At 43.6% G+C, this 20,139-nt stretch overlaps 1 protein-coding gene across 1 annotated transcript in view; it reads right to left on the bottom strand.

The window, feature by feature from the left end:
- DECR1 (2,4-dienoyl-CoA reductase 1) overlaps positions 1-20,139 on the bottom strand; it is an 87,972-nt gene that overhangs the window by 7,788 nt on the left and 60,045 nt on the right. The window contains exon 5 of the mRNA XM_040354606.1: positions 18,894-19,041. Coding sequence (XP_040210540.1) covers positions 18,894-19,041 — 148 coding nt within the window. The remainder of the gene's footprint in view (positions 1-18,893; positions 19,042-20,139) is intronic.

Genomic DNA, 20,139 nt, shown 5'->3' with positions numbered 1-20,139 from the left:
TCAATATCTGAACCAATCATCACAGAAATGACACTATGGACAGTTTCTGCCATTTGTAAGATTTATAGGCATGTTTCGAATCTCCATTAGTCTTTAGACTGGGGAATGTCTGTCATTTATCTTCCCATAGAGTTCGTTGCCACCACCAATATTAAAAGGGGTTGTAAAGGTTTGTTTATTTTCTAAATAGGTTCCTTTAGACCCGGTTCACACTGGGGTGACTCGTCAGGCGACGCAGCCGCCTGACAAGTCGCGTCCCATTCTAGTGAATAGAACCGTTCTAATAGGAGCGACGCAAGTCGCTCCGACTTAGAAAAAGGTTCTTGTACTACTTCGGGGGCGACTCGGGGCGACCTGCATTGACTTCAATACTGAAGTCATTTTGCAAGTCGCCTTAGATGTTGTCTTCATGTCGCCTGGCCGAGTCGCCCCCGAAGTCGTGCTGCCCCTGTGTGAACCGGCTCTCAAGCTTGTGCATTGTTGGTTCACTTACCTTTTCCTTCCATTTTACTTCAAAATGTTTTTTTTCTTTGTCTGAATTTCTCACTTCCTGTTCCTCAGTAAGCTTGCCCCATCATCTGGCTAGGGGTTAGTCAGCCAGAACAGCTTACTGAGGAGGAACACGAAGTGAGAAATTCAGACAAAGAAAAAAAACATTTAGAAGTGAAATGGAAGGAAAAGGTAAGTGAACCAACAATGCACTAGCTTAAAAGGAACCCATTTAGAAAATAAACCTTTACAACCCCTTAAGACTATATTTAGGCTAGAGGGATAGCCAAGTAAAAAGACATTAGGATCTAAAAGAATTTCAGTCTGTATATGTCTTTTCAAATAGATTATCTCTTCAAAATATATTTAGCATGTGCAACCAGGACTGGCTAAAAATGCCTGTCCCACCAAAACCTTTAATACAATAAGGAATAACTAAAACGTCTTCAAAAGCCTCAACGGTAACACTTACAGATTATCTTCATTGTTTTCTTTTACAAGTATTTAATGAGCTTCTGGAGAACCAATATCATATGCTTAGCAAGACATACTACAGCATAATTGAGTTCCGTAGAAACAGAATGTTTGAGCCTATCAAAAGATAAATCTTGCAAAACAATTCCACGCGTCGCAGAGATTTTTTTTTTTAGAGAAAGAAAGAGTCTCAAAGGAATGTGGTCTCAGAAGAGCTTGAAGAATAGTGAAATATTAAAAAATATATAAAAATACAGCTGAGCTGAATTTTTCTTCCAAAAAAAAAAAAAAAACAACTCGTCAGCCACAAAAATAAAATTAAGTTGTCTAATCTATTTACTGCTCCCCATTTACCGCTCCAACATTCCACCAGTTAGATTTGAGATCAAGAGGCAAGTGCTACTCTTGAATAGGAGTAAAAATGTAATTTCAGGGTAAATTTACTTACATATTTTAACCGCTTGCCGACCAGCCGCGAACCGACATAGCTGTTCGTCGGCTCCTTCAAGCGAGATAGCAGTCACGCCCGCTGCACTGTGGGGGTTCCGTTGCGTGCGGCAGGCGGTCGCGATGACCGCTGACCACGCGTGATTGTGGGCATGAGAGCCAGAAACAAATCCCTGTTCTGTGAGGAGAGGCAGATCGCGAGTTCCTACTAGCTAGGAACAGCGATCTGTCATCGCCTCTAGTCAGTCCTCTCCACCTACAGTTAGAACACACTAAGGAACACAGTTAACCCCTTCCCTGCCAGTGACATTTATACAGTAATCCATGCATTTTTATAGCACTGATCGCTGTACAATTGTCAAATAGTCCTGATAAAAAACACAGATCACCGCCATTACTAGTAAAAAAAATAAAAAATAAAATTTAAAAAAATGCCATAAATCTATCCCCTATTTTGTAGACGCTATAACTTTTGCGCAAACCAATCAATATACGTTTATTGCGATTTTTATTACCAAAAATATGTAGAAGAATACATATCGGCCTAAACTGAGGAAATAATTAGCTTTTTTTCTAAAAATTGGGGATATTTATTATAGCAAAAAGTACAAAATAGTGTTTTTTTTTTAAATTGTCGCTCTATTTTTGTTTATAGCGCACAAAATAAAAACCACAGGAGGTGATCAAATACCACCATAAGAAAGCAGTTTGTGGGGAAAAAAAATAAAAAAGGACATCAACTTTATCAGGTTACCAGTAAAAGTAACGCAGTGCCGTATAGCAAAAAATGACCAGGTCATTACCAATTCAGCCCTGGACCATTTTGCTGGTCAATGACAGGGCCACTTTTTGCGATTCGGCACTGCGTCTCTTTAACTGACAATTGCGTGGTCGTACGACGTGGCTCCCAAACAAAATTGGTGTTTTTTTTCCCCCCACAAATAGAGCTTTCTTTTGGTGGTATTTGATTACCTCTGCGGTTTTTATTTTTTGCGCTATAAACAAAAATAGAGCGACAATTTTGAAAAAAAAAAAAAAGAATATTTTTTTTACTTTTTGCTGTAATAAATATCCCCCAAACATATATAAAAAAAACTATTTTTTTTCCTCATTTTAGGCCGATACGTATTCTACATATTTTTCATAAAAAAAAAAAAAAAATCGCAATAAGCGTTCAATTGGTTTGCGCAAAAGTTAGTGTCTACAAAATAGGGGATAGTTTTATGGCATTTTTATTAATATATATATTTTTTTTTAACTAGTAATGGCGGCGATCAGCGTTTATCGGTACTGCGACCTTATGGCAAACACTTTTGATGCATTTTTGGGACAATAGGCATTTTTATAGCGATCAGTGGTATAAAAATGCATCGATTACTGTAAAATTTTTACTGGCAAGGAAGGGGTTAATTATGTTCCCTAGGTGTGTTCTAACTGAAGGGGGGGTGGGAATGACTAGGGGGAATGACAGATCGCTGTTCATACATTGTATGGACAGACGATCAGTGATTTCTCCCCCTGATAGGAACGGGAACTATGTGTTTACACACACAGCTCCCGATTCTCGCTCTGTAACGAGCGATCGCGGGTGCCTGGCGGTAATTGGGCACGTGCGTCGGCACCAGGGGCGAGCGCGCGCCTCCAGCGGCGTGCACGCACCCCTAATAGCTGAAATGCTAGATGACGTAATATTACGTCGTTTCGCGCAGCCGAGCCGACCTTCCGCCATAAAACTGCGGCGACTGGTCGGCTAGTGGTTAAAGGGGGGGGGGGTAAAATCTTCCCAGTGCTGAAGTGGTTAAAGACTTTCCACCAGCATACAAGTCTTAGTAGGTTAACTTTCGCACAACAGAATAGGTAAAGCCAGGTTGTTCATTAAAATCTAAATGTCAAAAGGCACCTCTGACCTTCCCGTGGCTCTCGTCATATAACTGCATTCTGAAGTGGTTAGAAACTGAAATGAAGGCCAAGCTGCTTTTACAAAACGTCAAACTTTGCATCTCTCCATTATAGCACATTACGTCTGCATATTTTGGGGAAAATAGGAAAGTGTTTAAAATGAAGCTACGATTAGGTTTACATGTTTCAAAAGAGCAGCCTAGCACAAATTAACTTATTTGCAGGATTGTGCAAGGACATAATGAACGCCTACCCAAAGCTATAACTTTGTAAAATGTGTTACTATGCCATGGAGAGGAACGAGGTAACCTATAGGTAAGGCTTTTCACAATGTATCCATTGCATTAAAATGTCTCACTGGCATTACACCCAGAAATGAGACTAGGACTGCACTACATAGAGTACCCTGACAAAGTGCCACTCAGCATTTGGTTTACGATATTTAAAAAAAAAAACACACACACACACACTTTCATTAGTGCATGCTTGTAGTTTCTTTCCTATTGTCCAGAATAGTATATTTGAATTGTAAAAACTATTGCCACAACTCATCTGGGGAATTGCATTTGCATTCTGAATCAACCTTAGTTAAATTATTAATCGTTTAATAATAAATGAAAAGTTATCAAAACAATTCTAATTAAACTATTCCTGCCTGAAGGATATCTATACAAAATGTAATACCACAGTGGGGGATGGAGAATCTGACTCAGCTAATCAAAACTGATAGCAGGAAAATATGCTTCAATTGGAGCACAATAAATTGAGTCATGAGCTATGTACACATTTACTGGAGATGCCTGGGGAGATCCAACAACAACTAAATTGAGCTGGAGATTGTATACCTCCATATTTCACACAATGGACTAAAGATCTGATAAATCAAAAGAGTGGACATAATGTATTATACAAGGAGAATTCTATTTATCACAAGACACACATCACTGTAAATGTCTATGAAGGTCATTTGGTTATGGTGTAATATGTGGCTGAATATTCTGTAAATATATTCAGTTGCAGGTTGTAAATTGTAAGCTCTTTTAAAGGATCGTTCCTCCTCAAAATGATTTATCAGTAATTGGTGGCCCCTGGCATGATTGCGATACCCACCAGCTTCCTATATCACTTGCTCAGTCCAGCAGTAAGATCTCCATCTAGTGTCAAACGTTTTGATTCTCGCCACCATAGTCTTAGGCCCGGATTCATAAAGAAGTTACGCTGGCGTATCTATGGATACGTCGCGTAATTTCTAGGATGCTCAGGCGTATCTTTTTTCTGTATTCAGAAAACAAGATACGCCGGAATTTTGCCAAGATCCGACTGGCGTAAGTCTCTTACGCCGTCGTATCCAAGTTGCATATTTACGCTGGCCGCTAGGTGGCCCTTCCGTCGATTTACGCGAGGAATATGCAAATTAGGTAGATACGCCGATTCAGAAACGTAAGTCCGCCGCATTTTTTTACGTCGTTTACGTTAGGCTTTTTTTGGCGTAAAGTTACCCCTGGGTCTATGAGGTGTACGCAATGTTAAGTATGGACGTCGGGCCAGCGTAAAATTTTCCGTCGATTACGTCGTTTGCGTAAGTCGTTCGCGAATAGGGCTGTACGTAAGTTACATTCACGTCGAAAGCATTGACAGTTTGCGGCGTAATTTGGAGCATGCGCACTTGGAAAAGTTCACGGGCGGCGAATGCGCCGTTCGTAAAAAACGTCAAATACGTGGGGTCACTATTAATTTAAATAAAACACGGCCACATCATCCAAATTTGAATTAGGCAGGCTTACGCCGGACCACATACGCTACACCGCCGTAACTTAGGGCACAAGTTCTTTAAGAATACGGAACTTGCGCCCTAAGTTACGGCGGCGTAATGTATCTGAGATACGTTACGCCCGCCGATAGATACACCATTGTATCGGACCCCGGGCCTTAGTCTTTAATCCAATTTAAAGGATAATTCCACCCTTACATCAAAAGTGTAAATGTGAATGCCCAAGACCCTCCCCATTCCTCCAGTCCCCACTGTACTCACCTGTTGTACCGAGAATCTCCCTCCACCCTATGACTGGTGTGCCAATCTACATACTTTTAAACCAATTGGTCAGCACAGTCACATGACAGCGCTGGACAATGAAAGTCTCTGTTTTCGGGACAAAAGAACAAGCTTTCACGTGGTCAGTGCAGCAAGGGAAGCACGCTGACCAATTACTGTTGGTCTTTGCCAGCATTATGATGCCCTGTGGCTGTGTTCGGAGTTTTAAAATGCACGGAACGGTTTACTGGCAGAAAACCAGGAGTGGGGAGAGTGTTGGCATTTGTGTAAAAGGTGGAATTACCCTTTAATAGAGGTGTAGCATGACCCGACGAGGGAGTGATGTTCGCTGTAGAACACGTTGAATTATTTTACGGTTCTTTTTATTAAATTGGTGTTTAATCAAACTGTTCTGAGCTGGACCAAATTCCTCAGATACTTCCATTTTTACAGAAACACATTTTACAAGGCAGGGTCTCCATGGCTTACTCACCCGGCATTTTAACCAGGTGAGCCTTCCTATGCCAATCTGTTCTCAGTATTAAGCCTCATACACACGATCCGACTTCCATCTGACTTTTCCGTGGATTTTGGTCCAAATGAGCGTTGGCCGTAAACTTAGTATGCATACACGCGGCAGGACTTTTTCAGCCAACTTTCACCAAATCATGTGGCATTTCAGCTCTTTACTGCCACCCTTTGGGCAATGTCTGCTATTGTTGGCTGATCTTTAGTATTGGTTCTGAGCATGCGTGCTTGTACTTTGGACTCAAGTCCGATGGACTTGTGTACACACGATTGGATTATCCTCAATCGGACATTTGTTGCCAGGAAGTTTGTCTGTTTTCACAGCGAACATTTGTCCAATGAAAAATCGAAAAACATTTGTCCGATGCAGCGTACACACGATCAGATTGTCGGATCAAATAGGTCCGTCGGATATTTGTTGTCAAAGTCCAATCCTATCCTTATTTAGGTTTATCTTTACCATGTGAAAGAAAATTAGATATGCTGGTTCACCATCGCAAACAATACTGTGTTTTCCCAGCCATTTTAGGATGCAAGAACCTATCAATGTGATAATAATTACTGACCCACCGATTCTCCGAGAGGCGCCTTGTGTCTTATTTTCCAGTGCTGGCACTACAGTCGGAAGATATTTTTTTGCAGAAAGTGCAGCTTTTAGCATTGTCGATGCAGATTCACAATTCTGTAGCTCATCAATTAGCATCTGGCTACACCTAGTTCGGTCCACCACTTTCTAGATCGACAGTTACTGAAACCCTCCTACTGTGGGATGCAGTGTCTGGGAGACTCAGATGAAGGAGGGTGCGGCGGTGTAGTGTTACATTCAGCTCCCCATCACAGATTGCTCCGGAAGAGACGTTACATCGCCGCCATCTTGCTACACCCCACACCATTGCACAGTAATGATAGAGCATGAAGGGGGCAAGCGGACATCTTGTTACACCCAATGGAGTTTTAGATTTCACAGTTAATTTCAACACAAAAAAACGGAGCTTATTTGCTTAAATACAGTGTTTCTAAATCCGACGGACTGTTTACATGTTAAATGTGAAACTCAGAGGTGTTCTGTCACATTAGCAACCATGTAAGGTCAGAAGGTTTGCTGCCGCTTTAAAAATGTAACATGTAAACAGTCCGTCGGATTTCCAAATACTGTATTTAAGCATATAAGCTCCGTTTTGTGTTGAAAATAACTATGAAATCTAAAACTCCGGTGGGTGTAACAAGATGTCCGCTTGCCCCCTTCTCAGTCTATCATTACTGTGCAATGGTGTGGGGTGTAGCAAGATGACGGCGACGAAACGTCACTTCTGGAGCAATCTGTGATGGGGGGCCGAATGTGACAAGACACCGGCTCAGGCAGGGAAAGGAAGGAAAGTGTTTTTTGTTTACTTTATGAAGCTTGTGCATCCCATAATAACTTGATTTGGGACCGGTTTAGAGTCATCCTATACTTGCAATTTAAAGCAGATTGCCATATATAACTTTAGATAGATTGTGTGGAACAAGCTGGTCCAAACAAACTGCGCTGTGTGCGCTGTATATGTAGCCTCAGCTATATACAGTGTTGTGTTCTGGCAGTGGGGCGAGATTTTCCTGCCCTGTTCCCTGAACAAAAAAGGGATTTTTAATACAGCTTACCTGTAAAATCCTTTTCTTGGAGTACATCACGGGACACAGAGCGGCATATTCATTACTATATGGGTTATATGGAGTACCTTCAGGTGTTGACACTGGCAATCTCAAACAGGAAATGCCCCTCCCTATATAACCCCCTCCCATAGGAGGAGTACCTCAGTTTTGTAGCAAGCAGTATGCCTCCCAAAATGGTCCCCAAAAAGAGGGGTGGGAGCTCTGTGTCCCGTGATGTACTCCAAGAAAAGGATTTTACAGGTAAGCTGTATTAAAAATCCCTTTTTCTTTATCGTACATCACGGGACACAGAGCGGCATATTCATTACTATATGGGATGTCCCAAAGCAATGCTCACAATGAGGGGAGGGAGAACATCTCCAAGACAAAAGGATTTAATTTAGAGAATACTCAAATCATAATAAATCCAACTTAGTTGAGAAAAATAATCTTAAATTTTAAATTTAACTCAAAAAAGAGGAGCCCCCGGATTCCGAGGGTCTCAAACTGCAGCCTGCAGCACTGCCTGCCCAAAGGCTGTATCAGAATTCCTTCTTACGTCCAACTGGTAGAACTTTGTAAACGTGTGGACAGAAGACCAGGTTGCCGCCTTGCAAACTTGAGCCATAGAGATCTGGTGGTGTGCTGCCCAGGAGGCGCCCATGGCCCTAGTAGAATGAGCCTTTAATGATACTGGAGGAGGCAACCCTTTCAAGCCGTAGGCCTGAGTGATTAATTGCTTAATCCACCCAGAAATGGTGGACTTTGCAGCTGCCTGCCCCTTCTTGGGCCCATCCGGTAATACGAACAGCACATCTGTTTTCCGGATCTTCCTTGTAGCTTTAAGATAGGCCTTCATGGCCCTGACGATATCCAAGGTATGCAGCAACCCTTCCTTTCTGGAAGTAGGTTTAGGGAAGAAGGATGGTAATACCAAATCCTGGTTCAAATGAAAAACTGGATACAACCTTCGGTAGGAAGGAAGGATGAGGGCGGAGAACGACCCTGTCCTTATGAAAAATAAGATATGGTTCCTTACAGGATAAGGCCGCCAGTTCCGATACTCTTCTTGCGGAAACTATGGCGACCAAAAATACTAACTTTCTTGTCAGTAAAACCAAAGGAATTTCAGCCAACGGCTCAAACGGTTGTTTCTGTAAACTTGACAGAACAAGGTTTAAATCCCACGGGCAAAGCGGGGATTTAACTGGAGGTTTAATACGTAAGACCCCTTGAAGGAAGGTCTTAACCAGCGAGTGGGTGGCCAGCGGCCGCTGAAACCACACTGACAGAGCAGAAATCTGTCCTTTGATTATGCTTAATGCCAATCCTTTATCCACTCCTAGCTGGAGAAAACTTAATACTCTATCGATGGTAAATTTGCGAGAAAGCCATCGCTTGGACTCACACCAGCCTACATAGGCCTTCCAGACCCTGTAATAAATCACCCTAGAGACCGGTTTCCTGGCTCTGATTAGGGTAGAGATTACTTTCTGAGACAGACCTCTACCCCTGAGAATCAGGGATTCAGCTTCCAGGCCGTCAAATTTAGATGCCGTAAGGCAGGGTGGAGGATCGGACCTTGCGATAGCAGGTCTGGCCGTAGAGGAAGAGTCCAAGGGTCTCCCACTACCATCTTTAAGATTAGTGAGTACCATGCCCTTCTGGGCCATGCTGGAGCTACCAGGATGACTGGTATGTGCTCCACCCGGATCCTGCGCCGCAGGCGGGGTAGTAACTGGAGCGGGGGAAACGCATAAAGAAGTTTGAACTGATGCCAAGGGCAAACCAACGCATCGGTTCCGCAGGCCATCGGATCCCTTGAGCGGGACATGAACCTGTCTAGCTTCTTGTTGAGTCTCGATGCCATGATATCCACGTCCGGCACTCCCCATCTTTGGCAGAGTGCTTGAAAGATTTGTGGATGCAGAGACCATTCCCCCGGCAAAAGAGTCTGGCGGCTTAAGAAGTCCGCCTGAAAGTTGTCCACTCCTGGAATGAATATTGCCGATATGCAGGGCACATGAGCCTCTGCCCATAGGAGAATCAAGCTCACCTCTCTCTGAGCGGCTTGACTCCTGGTTCCCCCTTGGTGATTTATGTATGCCACGGCCGTGGCATTGTCTGATTGAATTCTCACCGGGAACCCCTGCAATTTTGATGTCCAAGCCCTGAGGGCTAGTCGAGCAGCTCTGAGCTCCAAGATGTTGATGGGCAACTGCTTCTCTGGCGTTGCCCAAGTACCTTGGCGAGTGCAACCATCCAAAATTGCTCCCCAGCCCGTCAGGCTGGCGTCTGTGGTCACTATCTTCCAAGCCACTGGGCTGAAAGACTTCCCCTTCAGTAGATTGAGGGTCTAACCACCAACACAGACTTTGTCGGACTCTTGATGAGAGCGGCAACGGGATATCCAAGGCCTGCGGCCTTCTGCTCCATGCTGACAGGATGGCTGCCTGCAGGATGCGAGTGTGGCTCTGGGCGTATGGTACCGCCTCGAATGTGGCCACCATCTTGCCTAGTAATCTCATACATAGGCGAGTAGTCGGTTCCTTCTTGCTTAGAACCAGTAGGATTAATTCCTTGATGGCTTTGACCTTCCTCAGAGGTAGAAACACTCTTTGTTGTTCTGTGTCTAATCTCATGCCGAGATATTCCAACTGCCTTGTGGGCAGGAAAGCTGACTTTTCTCGATTTAGGACCCAGCCGAACTTCGAGGTATTGGACCGTGAGGGCCACTGCTCGCTCCAAGCCGGGAGACGAGTGATCTATGACTAGGAGGTCGTCCAGGTATGCTAGGATCGTGACCCCTTGGATCCTTAGTTTGGCTAGGATTGGAGCTAGGACCTTCGTGAACACCCGGGGGGCCGTAGCCAACCCGAAGGGAAGCGCCACGAATTGGAAGTGACGCGAAGCCACCATGAAGCGTAGATATCTTTGATGTGGCTGATAAATTGGAAGATGAAGGTAGGCATCCTTTATGTCTATGGACGCCATGAAGTCGTCCTTTTGGAGTGTGGTAGCTGCTGACCGCACGGTTTCCATCCGAAATGAGCGGATCTTTAGGTATGTATTTACCATCTTTAGGTCCAAAATTGGCCTGACATCTCCATTGGACTTCGGGATGATGAATAGGTTGGAGTAGAAACCTAGCCCCTGTTCCAGGACTGGTACCTCTACTATTACTTCCTGGGAAAGTAGATGATTTAATGCCGACATTAATGCGGCTCCTTTCTCCGGATCGTTTGGAATCCTCGACTCCTGGAAATGAAGAGGAGGAAACCTTAGGAAATCTAATTTGTAGCCCGTGGCCACGGAAGACCGTACCCACTCGTCGGGAATGCTGGCTTCCCAAACCTCTGAAAAAGAGTCGCAGCCTTCCCCCCACCTTCGTGGGTGGGGGCGCCCCTTCATAAGGTCGGCTTGGGGGCTGGGTTTGCTGGTTTGCGAACCCACTGCTTTCTGCCTTTAGCAGCCTGTCCTTGTGATTTGCTGTTGAAGCCGAAGTTTGCTTTCGCAGGAGGCCGTCGATACTGTTTGGCATTAGAGGGCCCCTGCCCAGGGGAGTACTGTCGTTTAAACGCAGGCCCCTGAAACTTCCTCTTAGTTGGCAAGAGAGTACTTTTGCCATTTGAAATGGTTTGAATGTATTTATCTAGGTCTTCTCCGAAGAGTCGTCCTCCATGGAAGGGGAACCCTACCAGGAGCTTCTTGCATGGGGGCTCGGCCTCCCAGCTTTTTAACCATAAGAGTCTTCTCATATGGATAAGGGATAACGATAAACGTGACGCTTGCTGGGTAGAATCCTTAATTGCGTCTACTGTAAAACATATGGCCCTAGGGACATCCGAAAATTCTTCTGCCTGCTGGGCAGGAATAAGTTTAAGCATCTGCTTAACCTGATCCGATAATGCTTGAGCAACCCCAATCGCAGCCACAGCTGGCTGTACTACTGCCCCTGCAGTAGTGAAGGAGTTCTTAAGTAGTGCTTCCAAGCGTTTATCAACTGGATCCTTGAATACCTGTATGTTTTCTACAGGGCATGTTAATGATTTGTTAATACATGAGATGGCTGCGTCCACTGCAGGAGTAGCCCATTTCTTGGAAAATTTATCTTCCATAGGATATAGGGCAGAGAATCTTTTAGGTGGTAAGAAGATTTTTCTGGCTTGTTCCAATCTTGGAACAAAACTCCCTCTAGTAGAGGGTGGATCGGAAATACTGCATTGCTTTGAGGCGCCCTCAGTGAGCCCAAAGCTGAAACCGTAGATACCTGGAGATCTGGTACTGGCAAGTTGAATGCATTATGGACCAAGTCCGTTAAGGCTTGAGTCCACCAGCTCTCCCCTTGGGAGACTGCTCCAGACTCCCCTGTATCCGGATCTTCGATCCCTGAACCTACTTGGTCCTTGTCCAAGAGGTCGTCCAATTCCCCTGAGGAAAGGACCTCCTCTTCTGAGGGTCTGCGCTCGGGCGACGGAGATCTAATCCGTTTACTGCCCAGCATAGCTGTGGCTATCATTTTTCCCATTCTTTTCTCCATCTCTCTTAAAGAGGTGAGTAATACCTCGTCCGTGACCATCTTAGGGTTGGACTGACCCGCGCCAGCTCCAGCCCCAAATCCCGATGGCCCCAAGGCTCCCTGTGGGGAAAGCAGCGGCATAACTTTGTCCGAGACCTTAGACTCTCCGGATGCCATGGTACAATACCAAGGTACACCTGCTACCTATTGGTATTTGGAACTATAAAAGTTAATTGCCCAAACACCTGTTTGGGGGATAAAAAAATGCTTCCTCTCCCCTAGATGACTATTTTTTTTTTTTTTTTCGTTTTTGTTTCAAATCCAGGAAAGAAAAAACATTCTGTCCCCCTGGGTAGTATTGCAAAGAAAAACTATGAGATGGAAAAGAAAACAGCCTATTTCTAGGCTTGAAAAAACAGTCTTCTGAAGACTGCAATATCCTTTCTGGCCACTGTGTGTGTCCTCGGCGCCCCGTGCTGCCGCTCTGGTCTTTCCTCCCCCGTTCCAAAGTATTGATGAGCTGTATGGAACAAACAAGGAAGGGCCGCCCCTTCCTTAAGCCACTGACCCGCCCTTCCCCCCCCAGCAATCTCAAACAGGAAATGCCCCTCCCGACAGGGGGGGGGGGGGGGGTTTGGGGGGAAGGGACCTCTCTGCTCCAGCAAACTGCAGCCTGCAGCCTGGAACCACGAGGAGGTCAGCGTTTTGCCTGTTTTGCAGGCTCTGAGGAGGAAGACTGAATGGAGCATCGCCTGGAGGCTTGCAGGTAAGCACAGCTCTCTGACACACACATATTTTTATATCACACAGGCCCCACTCAATGCTTTTCCAACACTACAAGGGAGGTCACATCTTATGGGGAATAATACATATAGAGCCATCCTATCTTTATGATATGTGACTAGTTTGCCAGATGCAGTGCATAACTTTAGGCATGTCCCCTGTGACCCCCCAGAAAAAAACCTGCTAAGAACCAAGTTCCGCAAGTTTTCCCCTCACTTACCTGCTCCATGCCGCAGGACTTTGCCAAGCAAGAGGCCCAATCTTCCCCCATCTCGGTGGGGATGTCTAGACCTTCAGGCCCTGGGTTCCTATGAAGGATCCACTGTCCTGGGCCCATATAGCACCCTGGCAACAGAAACATTAGGCACCCAAAGGTTTTCTAAGTTCTGGGCCCAGGGTCCAGCTCTCTAAAAAGAAAAGCATTATGGGCTATACCCCAAGGGTTTGGGGTCCGGTTACTGACCACTTTAGCGCTGAGGCTTTTTTGGACAGAACCGGTAGCTCACCTAATCCCAAGGATGCGGAGGCAAGCTAAACCATGACTAACACCTAAGACACTGGCGTAAAAACTGAGGTACTCCTCCTATGGGAGGGGGTTATATAGGGAGGGGCATTTCCTGTTTGAGATTGCCAGTGTCAACACCTGAAAGTACTCCATATAACCCATATAGTAATGAATATGCCGCTCTGTGTCCCGTGATGTACGATAAAGAAATAGAGTTGGGATGAGCACTCTTCTGCAATTCAGAATAATCTTTGTATTCTATAAACGAATACAAAGATCCGCCGATTGGCTGAGGTGGAGAGGTGGGCTGAGGTCATCACAAACTTGACCTTAGTCAATCGGGGAAAGATTTGTATTCATTCATAGGAGTAGAAAGTTTCCTCTGCATGGCTGAGCAGCGCTCAGCCTGACTCAATTTTATTCCGGGAGTGGGACGGGATCACAGCACTGTACATTGTATGTAGCTCATGTTGCATACATGTCTTACAGTGAGAAAAGCCGCTGCAACTGTGAGTGGAGTAAATGGCTTGTTTGGACCAGCTTGGTCCAAACTTTTTAAAAAGTTAAATGAAATCAGCTTTAAATTATAACTAAAAGGCACAATTTTTTTTAGTTTTGGACAGAGTTGAGAGGGTTTAGAACACCCATTAGGCTTTTATTGCCATCTGTGTTCCCATTGGGGAGATTCACCCTCTACAGGCATACCCCACTTTTAAGTACACAATGGGGTTTATTTACTAAAGCTGGAAAGCGCAAAATCAGGCTCACTTCTGCATAGAAACCAACAAGCTTCTAACCCTAGCTTGTTCAATTAAGCTTCGGTAATAAAACCCGGAAGCTCATTGGTTTCTGTGCAGAAGTGAGCCCGATTTTGCGCTTTCTAGCTTTAGTAAATAAATCCCATTGTGTACTTAAAAGTGGGGTATGCCTATATTTGTTCGCTTTACCTTTATCGTTAAAAATAAAAAAACATCCCAAATTTTGGTTTGTCCCTAGAAAATTTATAGAGGGGGGATTCTTCCAATGGGGATGCTAGTTTTGGTGACCTGGGGAGCCCAAGGGATTCTTTTAATTTGCAGGGATTTCCTCTTGCTTCCTGTTTTGGCTATGGGGCAGGAAGTGAAGGTAAATCTCCCCAATGCGACACAGATGGCAAAAAAACTGACAGGTTGCAACTCTCCCTTACTCTATCCCAAATGAAAAAAAAAAAAAAAAAAAGGTTTGCTTATAGTTCTGCTTTAAGGATTAAGGCCCCTATACACGATCAGACTTTACGTCAACAAACGGTCCGAAGAACGTCTTTTATCGGACAATCCGACCGCCTATATCAGGGATTTGCAATCAGCGGACCTCCAGCTGTTGCAGAACTACAAGTCCCATGAGGCAAAGCAAGACTCTGACAGCCACAAGGATGACACCCAGAGGCAGAGGCATGATGGGACTTGTAGTTTTGCAACAGCTGGAGGTCCACCAATTGCATACCCCTGGCCTATATGCTCGATCGGACAATTGTTGTGGGAATTTCCACGGACAAATGTTCGCTGTGCATGTTCTCAAACTTTCCGACAACAAATGTTACGTTGGATCATCCGACTGGTGTATACAAGGCCATCGGACTAAAATCCAAAAGTACAAACCCGCATGCTCAGAACCATTGCTAAACTTTAGAAGACAATAGCAGAAGTTGCCCAAAGGGTGGCGGTAAAGAGTTGAAAAACCACGTGATTTGGTGAATGTTGGCTGAAAATGTTCTGCCGTGTGTATGCATACCAAGTTCACAGCAAACGCCCCTTCGGACAAAAATCCACAGAAAAGTCAGATGGAAGTCCGATCGTGTGTATGAGGCTTTATAAGCCTCCACCAACTTCCCTCTAAATAATTTTGTTTTACTTTCCCTAGAAAGCATTAAAGGTTGATTTGCCAAAATATATTTTTTATGATAAAAGTTGAGAAGTACAAAAATGCACTTAAAAAAGTACAAAAAAACTCATGCATGTTGAAAAAACAAAAAAAAAGTCCTAAAAGTAGAAAAAAAAGCCACCATGACAGATGACTTACTTTATACAGACAACCGTTACTTTTATCTCATTGCTCCAATCATTCATAATAAGAGATGTTCTCAGCAGATTAAAGGCAGATCTTCACACCCTAATCCAATTGTCCTTTTACAGGATTTGTTGAATCTGGCATAGTTCCTAGATGTTACATTTGTCACTAGAGACTTTAATGACTGAATTGTCCATCAATGTCCTGCATTTTCCCCATATATTCTTCTTTGATCACCTCTGATTTGATCAGCTTCTTTTACAAGTGTTTCTAAAGATCTATTCTGATATACACGAGCGGCTGTCTACAATACTCGGTTAAGGACAATGCATTCATCTTTGGTGTTATTTCTCACAACGAGTATTTCATTAAAGTCTGTGCCGCCAAGAAACCCTTATCAGATGAAATTGTTTCTGTTGTGCGAGTTATGATGCCTTGCTCAGTTATTATACTGTCATCTATAATAAATTATAGCTTTTCAGGCTCTGGGCTCTGACACATTAGTTAACAGTGTTTTGGTTGTAAACTCCAATTCTCTTTGGACGGACAATATTTTCCACATGTTTGTGACAGTTAGAATTGAGAAACAAGTTTTCCGAATAACAATTTTCACAGTTTATGCCTTTGAGCTGTCATGTTTAACAAGCAACACCAAATATTTGCAGCTTAAACAATACCCTGCTACCGAACAACATTTTGTTTCTGAACTCAGATGACACAAGCTGCCTGCAGAGTGCCCCCAAATATCTTCCTGGTATTGATCTTGCAGCGTGCCCCCAAATATCTTCCTGGTATTGATCTTGCAGAGTGCCCCCAAATATCTTCCTGGTATTGATCTTGCAGAGTGCCCCCAAATATCTTCCTGGTATTGATCTTGTGGGACGTTGGCCATTATCCTGATTAACCATATAGTTACCCTCACATTGTGAATCTGGACCTCCAAAAAATGCAGACAAGGATTTTTAAAGTGTTACTAAACACACAACAATAAAATCAATGTGTATATGCAGTAAAGCATGTGTGTTCACTCACTGTTGAACCCAAGGGGATTATTCTCAGCATGGTTTCATCCTGTCTTCTCTGATTTTTTTTAACTGTCCCCAATCCATCTGCTGATAGTACAGAATCTTGGGGGCACTCTGCACATGCCCAGTTTGGTGTGTATACCTAGCAGGAGGTATTTTGTGATCAGTGCAGGACCAGACAGAGGGTCAGGGGTCCTGCAGCTTCATAAGACAGCCAGAGAAGAATGAAAATTCCTCCTACAAGCTTTAACCAGTGCTTGGCCAGGCACTGATAGAAGTAACAAGACTGCTATATACTGCCGATGAGAAAAGTTATTTAGCAGTTTATATTTACTAAAAGAATTGCATTTCCATATTCTATGTACTGTGAGAGATCAGATATAGTGAATGCAGAGTCACTATTGGTTTCAGGGATTCTCTTCCCATCATAAACACACATTAACTAAAGCACAATAAAATAAGTTTTGAGTAGAGAGGAGTCGAACACCCTCCCCCCCCCCCCCCCCCCCCCCCCCCGGTTCGGTTCGCAGCAGAACATGCGAACAGGCAAAACATTTGTGCGAACACCGTTAAAGTATATGGAACCCGAACATGAAAAAACATTAATTTTAAAGGCTTGGATGCAAGTTATTGCCATAAAAAGTGTATGGCATGGGTGCTCAACCTGTGGCCCTCCAGCTGTTGCAGAAGTCCCATCATGATTTTGCCTTTGGGAGTCATGCTTGTAACTGTTCAGCCTTGCAATGCCTCATGGGATCTGTAGTTTTGCAACAGCTGGAGGGCCACAGGTTGAGCACCCATGGTGTATGGGGACCTGGGTCCTGCCCCAGGGGACATGTAGCAATGCAAAAAAAAAAAAAAGAGAGAAAGCGGTGAAACAATAAAAATGAAATATTTCTTTAAATAATGTGCCTGGGCGGTCCCCTTAGTCTGCCTGTACAAGTAGCACACCTTTCTCCCATGTTCATAACAGTACCACAGCAAAATGACATTTCTAAAGGAAAAAATGGTCATGGCTGTAATGGCTGAGCATGCATGGATGTATAAGCATGGCTGAGTATGGCTGGATGAATGAAGCAGGAATTGGTACAGAGCAGCGCTGTGGGCACAACAGATCCAGCCCACAGCACCGTTGCACCCGATCTCTCCCCCTCTCTTTTCACACTGTACAAATCAGTACAGAGAGAGGAGAGATGAACCTGACATGCAATCGGCCCTATATCGTGATCCCTAATTACGCCGAGACATTTAAACGGCACATGGGTACTTCATGTAAAAATCTAAGGGTTTTATTGTTGAAACCTGTGGTTGAAGGAAAGAAAAATTGCATAAAGTAAAGCCAGGATGAGGGCAACAATTGGGAAGAACTGTATATGCCTTACCAAGGCACTTTGTTTTTAAAGGCAAGTGACTTGCTGTGTGCTAGATGACTTAAAGTGGATGCAAACCCTCACATATACCCAGCTTCAGATGATACAGAGATGAAACAAAAAGTCTCCTAAATAAGTTTTACATGTAGATCTTCAGCTTTATATACTGTTTAGAATGTGCACATCCTTTTAGATTTTTCTCTTCCTGTTCCACTAGGGGGAGGGGAGTCTTGTCATACACCAACAGCTGATTCGAGGAAAGGCAGCCCCCCCCCCCCATAGGCAGAGACTTGCAGAGCTGTGCTGTGAATTGATAAGCTGTCTGCTAATTTATAGCACTCACCCGACACAAATTCCAGGCTGGTTTTATCACATATCAGAGAATTTGTCAGAAGTTATCATGCTGATAACAAAAAAAAACGGAGCAAGAGAAAGCCACGGAACTTAGGGATTTGGAGAGAGATAGGAGGACACTACAGATATATGTGCCCAGGTCAAATTTCATGAATCGTGTTTACAGCCACTTTAATACAAATTTTCATCACCAGTATCAAGGGTAGCACTGGAGAGGGGATGAATGTGCTCTAAGCCGGTGTGACGCCTGTGTGCACAGGATCTTTTTTATACCTATTGTCACTACTTATGGAATAAAATGTCAAATTCATAGCTGCCTCATAAGAAGCTGACAGAAAGCAACACAAATCACAATCAAGTTATTTCACACAGTGCAATGAAACGACAATTTTCTTGCATTTCATTGAATGTGACCATTTGAGAGTCTCTAGGCAAAAGGAGTGCATGACACACAGAGATCACTATGCATTTTAATGCTTAATTGGTTTTTACCAAAATGATCTTTTGATGTGGCATTTTCAAACTCAAATTTCTTTTTATGTAGTGCAGCCCAAAACACACTGGTAGAAGTTACACGCTAACGAAGTCTTAAAAACCAAGCATTATAAACACATTAATGAGATCTTGATGAAGTGCTGGCAGCTGCTATGTAAAGTCTGCACAGTGTAATGTAAAGAAATGAGCAGATGATAGGAAGCTGGGGCTTGGGTGGAAATCGTGGTTGAAAGCTATGAGCTTGTTTCACAGTAGGTAAAAGGTCAAGTCAAATCAAGGCTGATCTATGTCTTACCTTTTCCGGCCTTAATTAGCTGTTTCCCAACCTCAAGAGTTACGTAAGCCGTGCCATTAAGAACAATGTCTGTGATCGTTCGCCAGGCGTTTGCCGATAGTCTTTCCGTAGGAGAGATGAAGTTCCCAGCAGCATTGTTTATCACAACCTGAGAACACATATTATTAATATTACTACTACCACCACTGCCATCATCTCCAGCAATACAGACATACAAATAAATACAATTTTTCTTTTATAGCTTGAGGTTTAAACCTCAGCCGTGAAATGTGAACAAGGAATATTTTTTCTTAGTGTGTACTTGTCTCAACTCAGAGCACCAAGTGTAATTTCTGAATGCGGCTTCTTTCCTCTGCTATCAGCATGAATCACATCTGACAAGTTTTCCTGACACCGAGAGATAAAAGGGTAAAGAGCTCCAGCTGACTGATAGCCTCAGCTCTGTTCCTGTGTGCTGTGTGAAGGGGTGTGTCCCCCTTTCCTCCAATCAGCCCTCAGAGCATTCCTCACCAAGCTCAAGATTGTGCAATTGTGTCGCCTGTTTTCTGACAGCTCAGACAAGCATTTTAAATTCTGGATTTTGAATGGATGTAGAGAAGACTACAGACAAACCAGTACAACTCATCTAGGATGATTTGTTTCATCTCTATCACCTGAAGCCAGTCACTTCACTGGGTATGTGCAAGGGTTTACAAACAATTTAAGTGCTTTTATTAAAGTCGAACTATAGTCAAAACTTTTGTTTTTAAAATTTGAATATAGCAAGGGAGGGTTATAAGCCCTGTCAGATTTTTTATTTTTGCCATCTGTGTCCCATTGAGATTTCCTTCACTTCCTGTCCCGTAGGGAAACAGGACGTAAAAGGAAATCCCTGAAAATGTAAAAAAATAAATAATAAATTCCTAGGGGGATTCCGGAGCCACCAGAACTAGTGTCCTCTTTCGAAGATTTCCCCGCTATTACTTTTCTAGGGACAACCCAAAACTTGGGATTTTCTTTTAACTTCCAATGATCATGGTAAACAGGACAAATAGAGAGTGAATCTCCTTAACAGCAATAAAAAAACGAATTGGTGTAATACCTCTCCATTCTATCCAAAAGTAAAAAAAAAAAAAAAAGTTTCTCCTTTAGTTATACTTTAATCTATAGTAAAAATGAAGAAGTATCAGGAGTAACTGAGCTTTAAAAGATTGTAGATTCACCCAAGTATGACCATTCAAGCATGATCTATAGAGAAGAATGAACA

Source organism: Rana temporaria, chromosome 5 (genome assembly GCF_905171775.1).
Source record: "Rana temporaria chromosome 5, aRanTem1.1, whole genome shotgun sequence".
In the NCBI taxonomy this organism is placed as follows: Eukaryota; Metazoa; Chordata; class Amphibia; order Anura; family Ranidae; genus Rana; species Rana temporaria.
The sequence above is the reverse complement of the archived record's forward strand: the minus strand, read 5'-3'. Positions and strand labels throughout refer to the sequence as shown.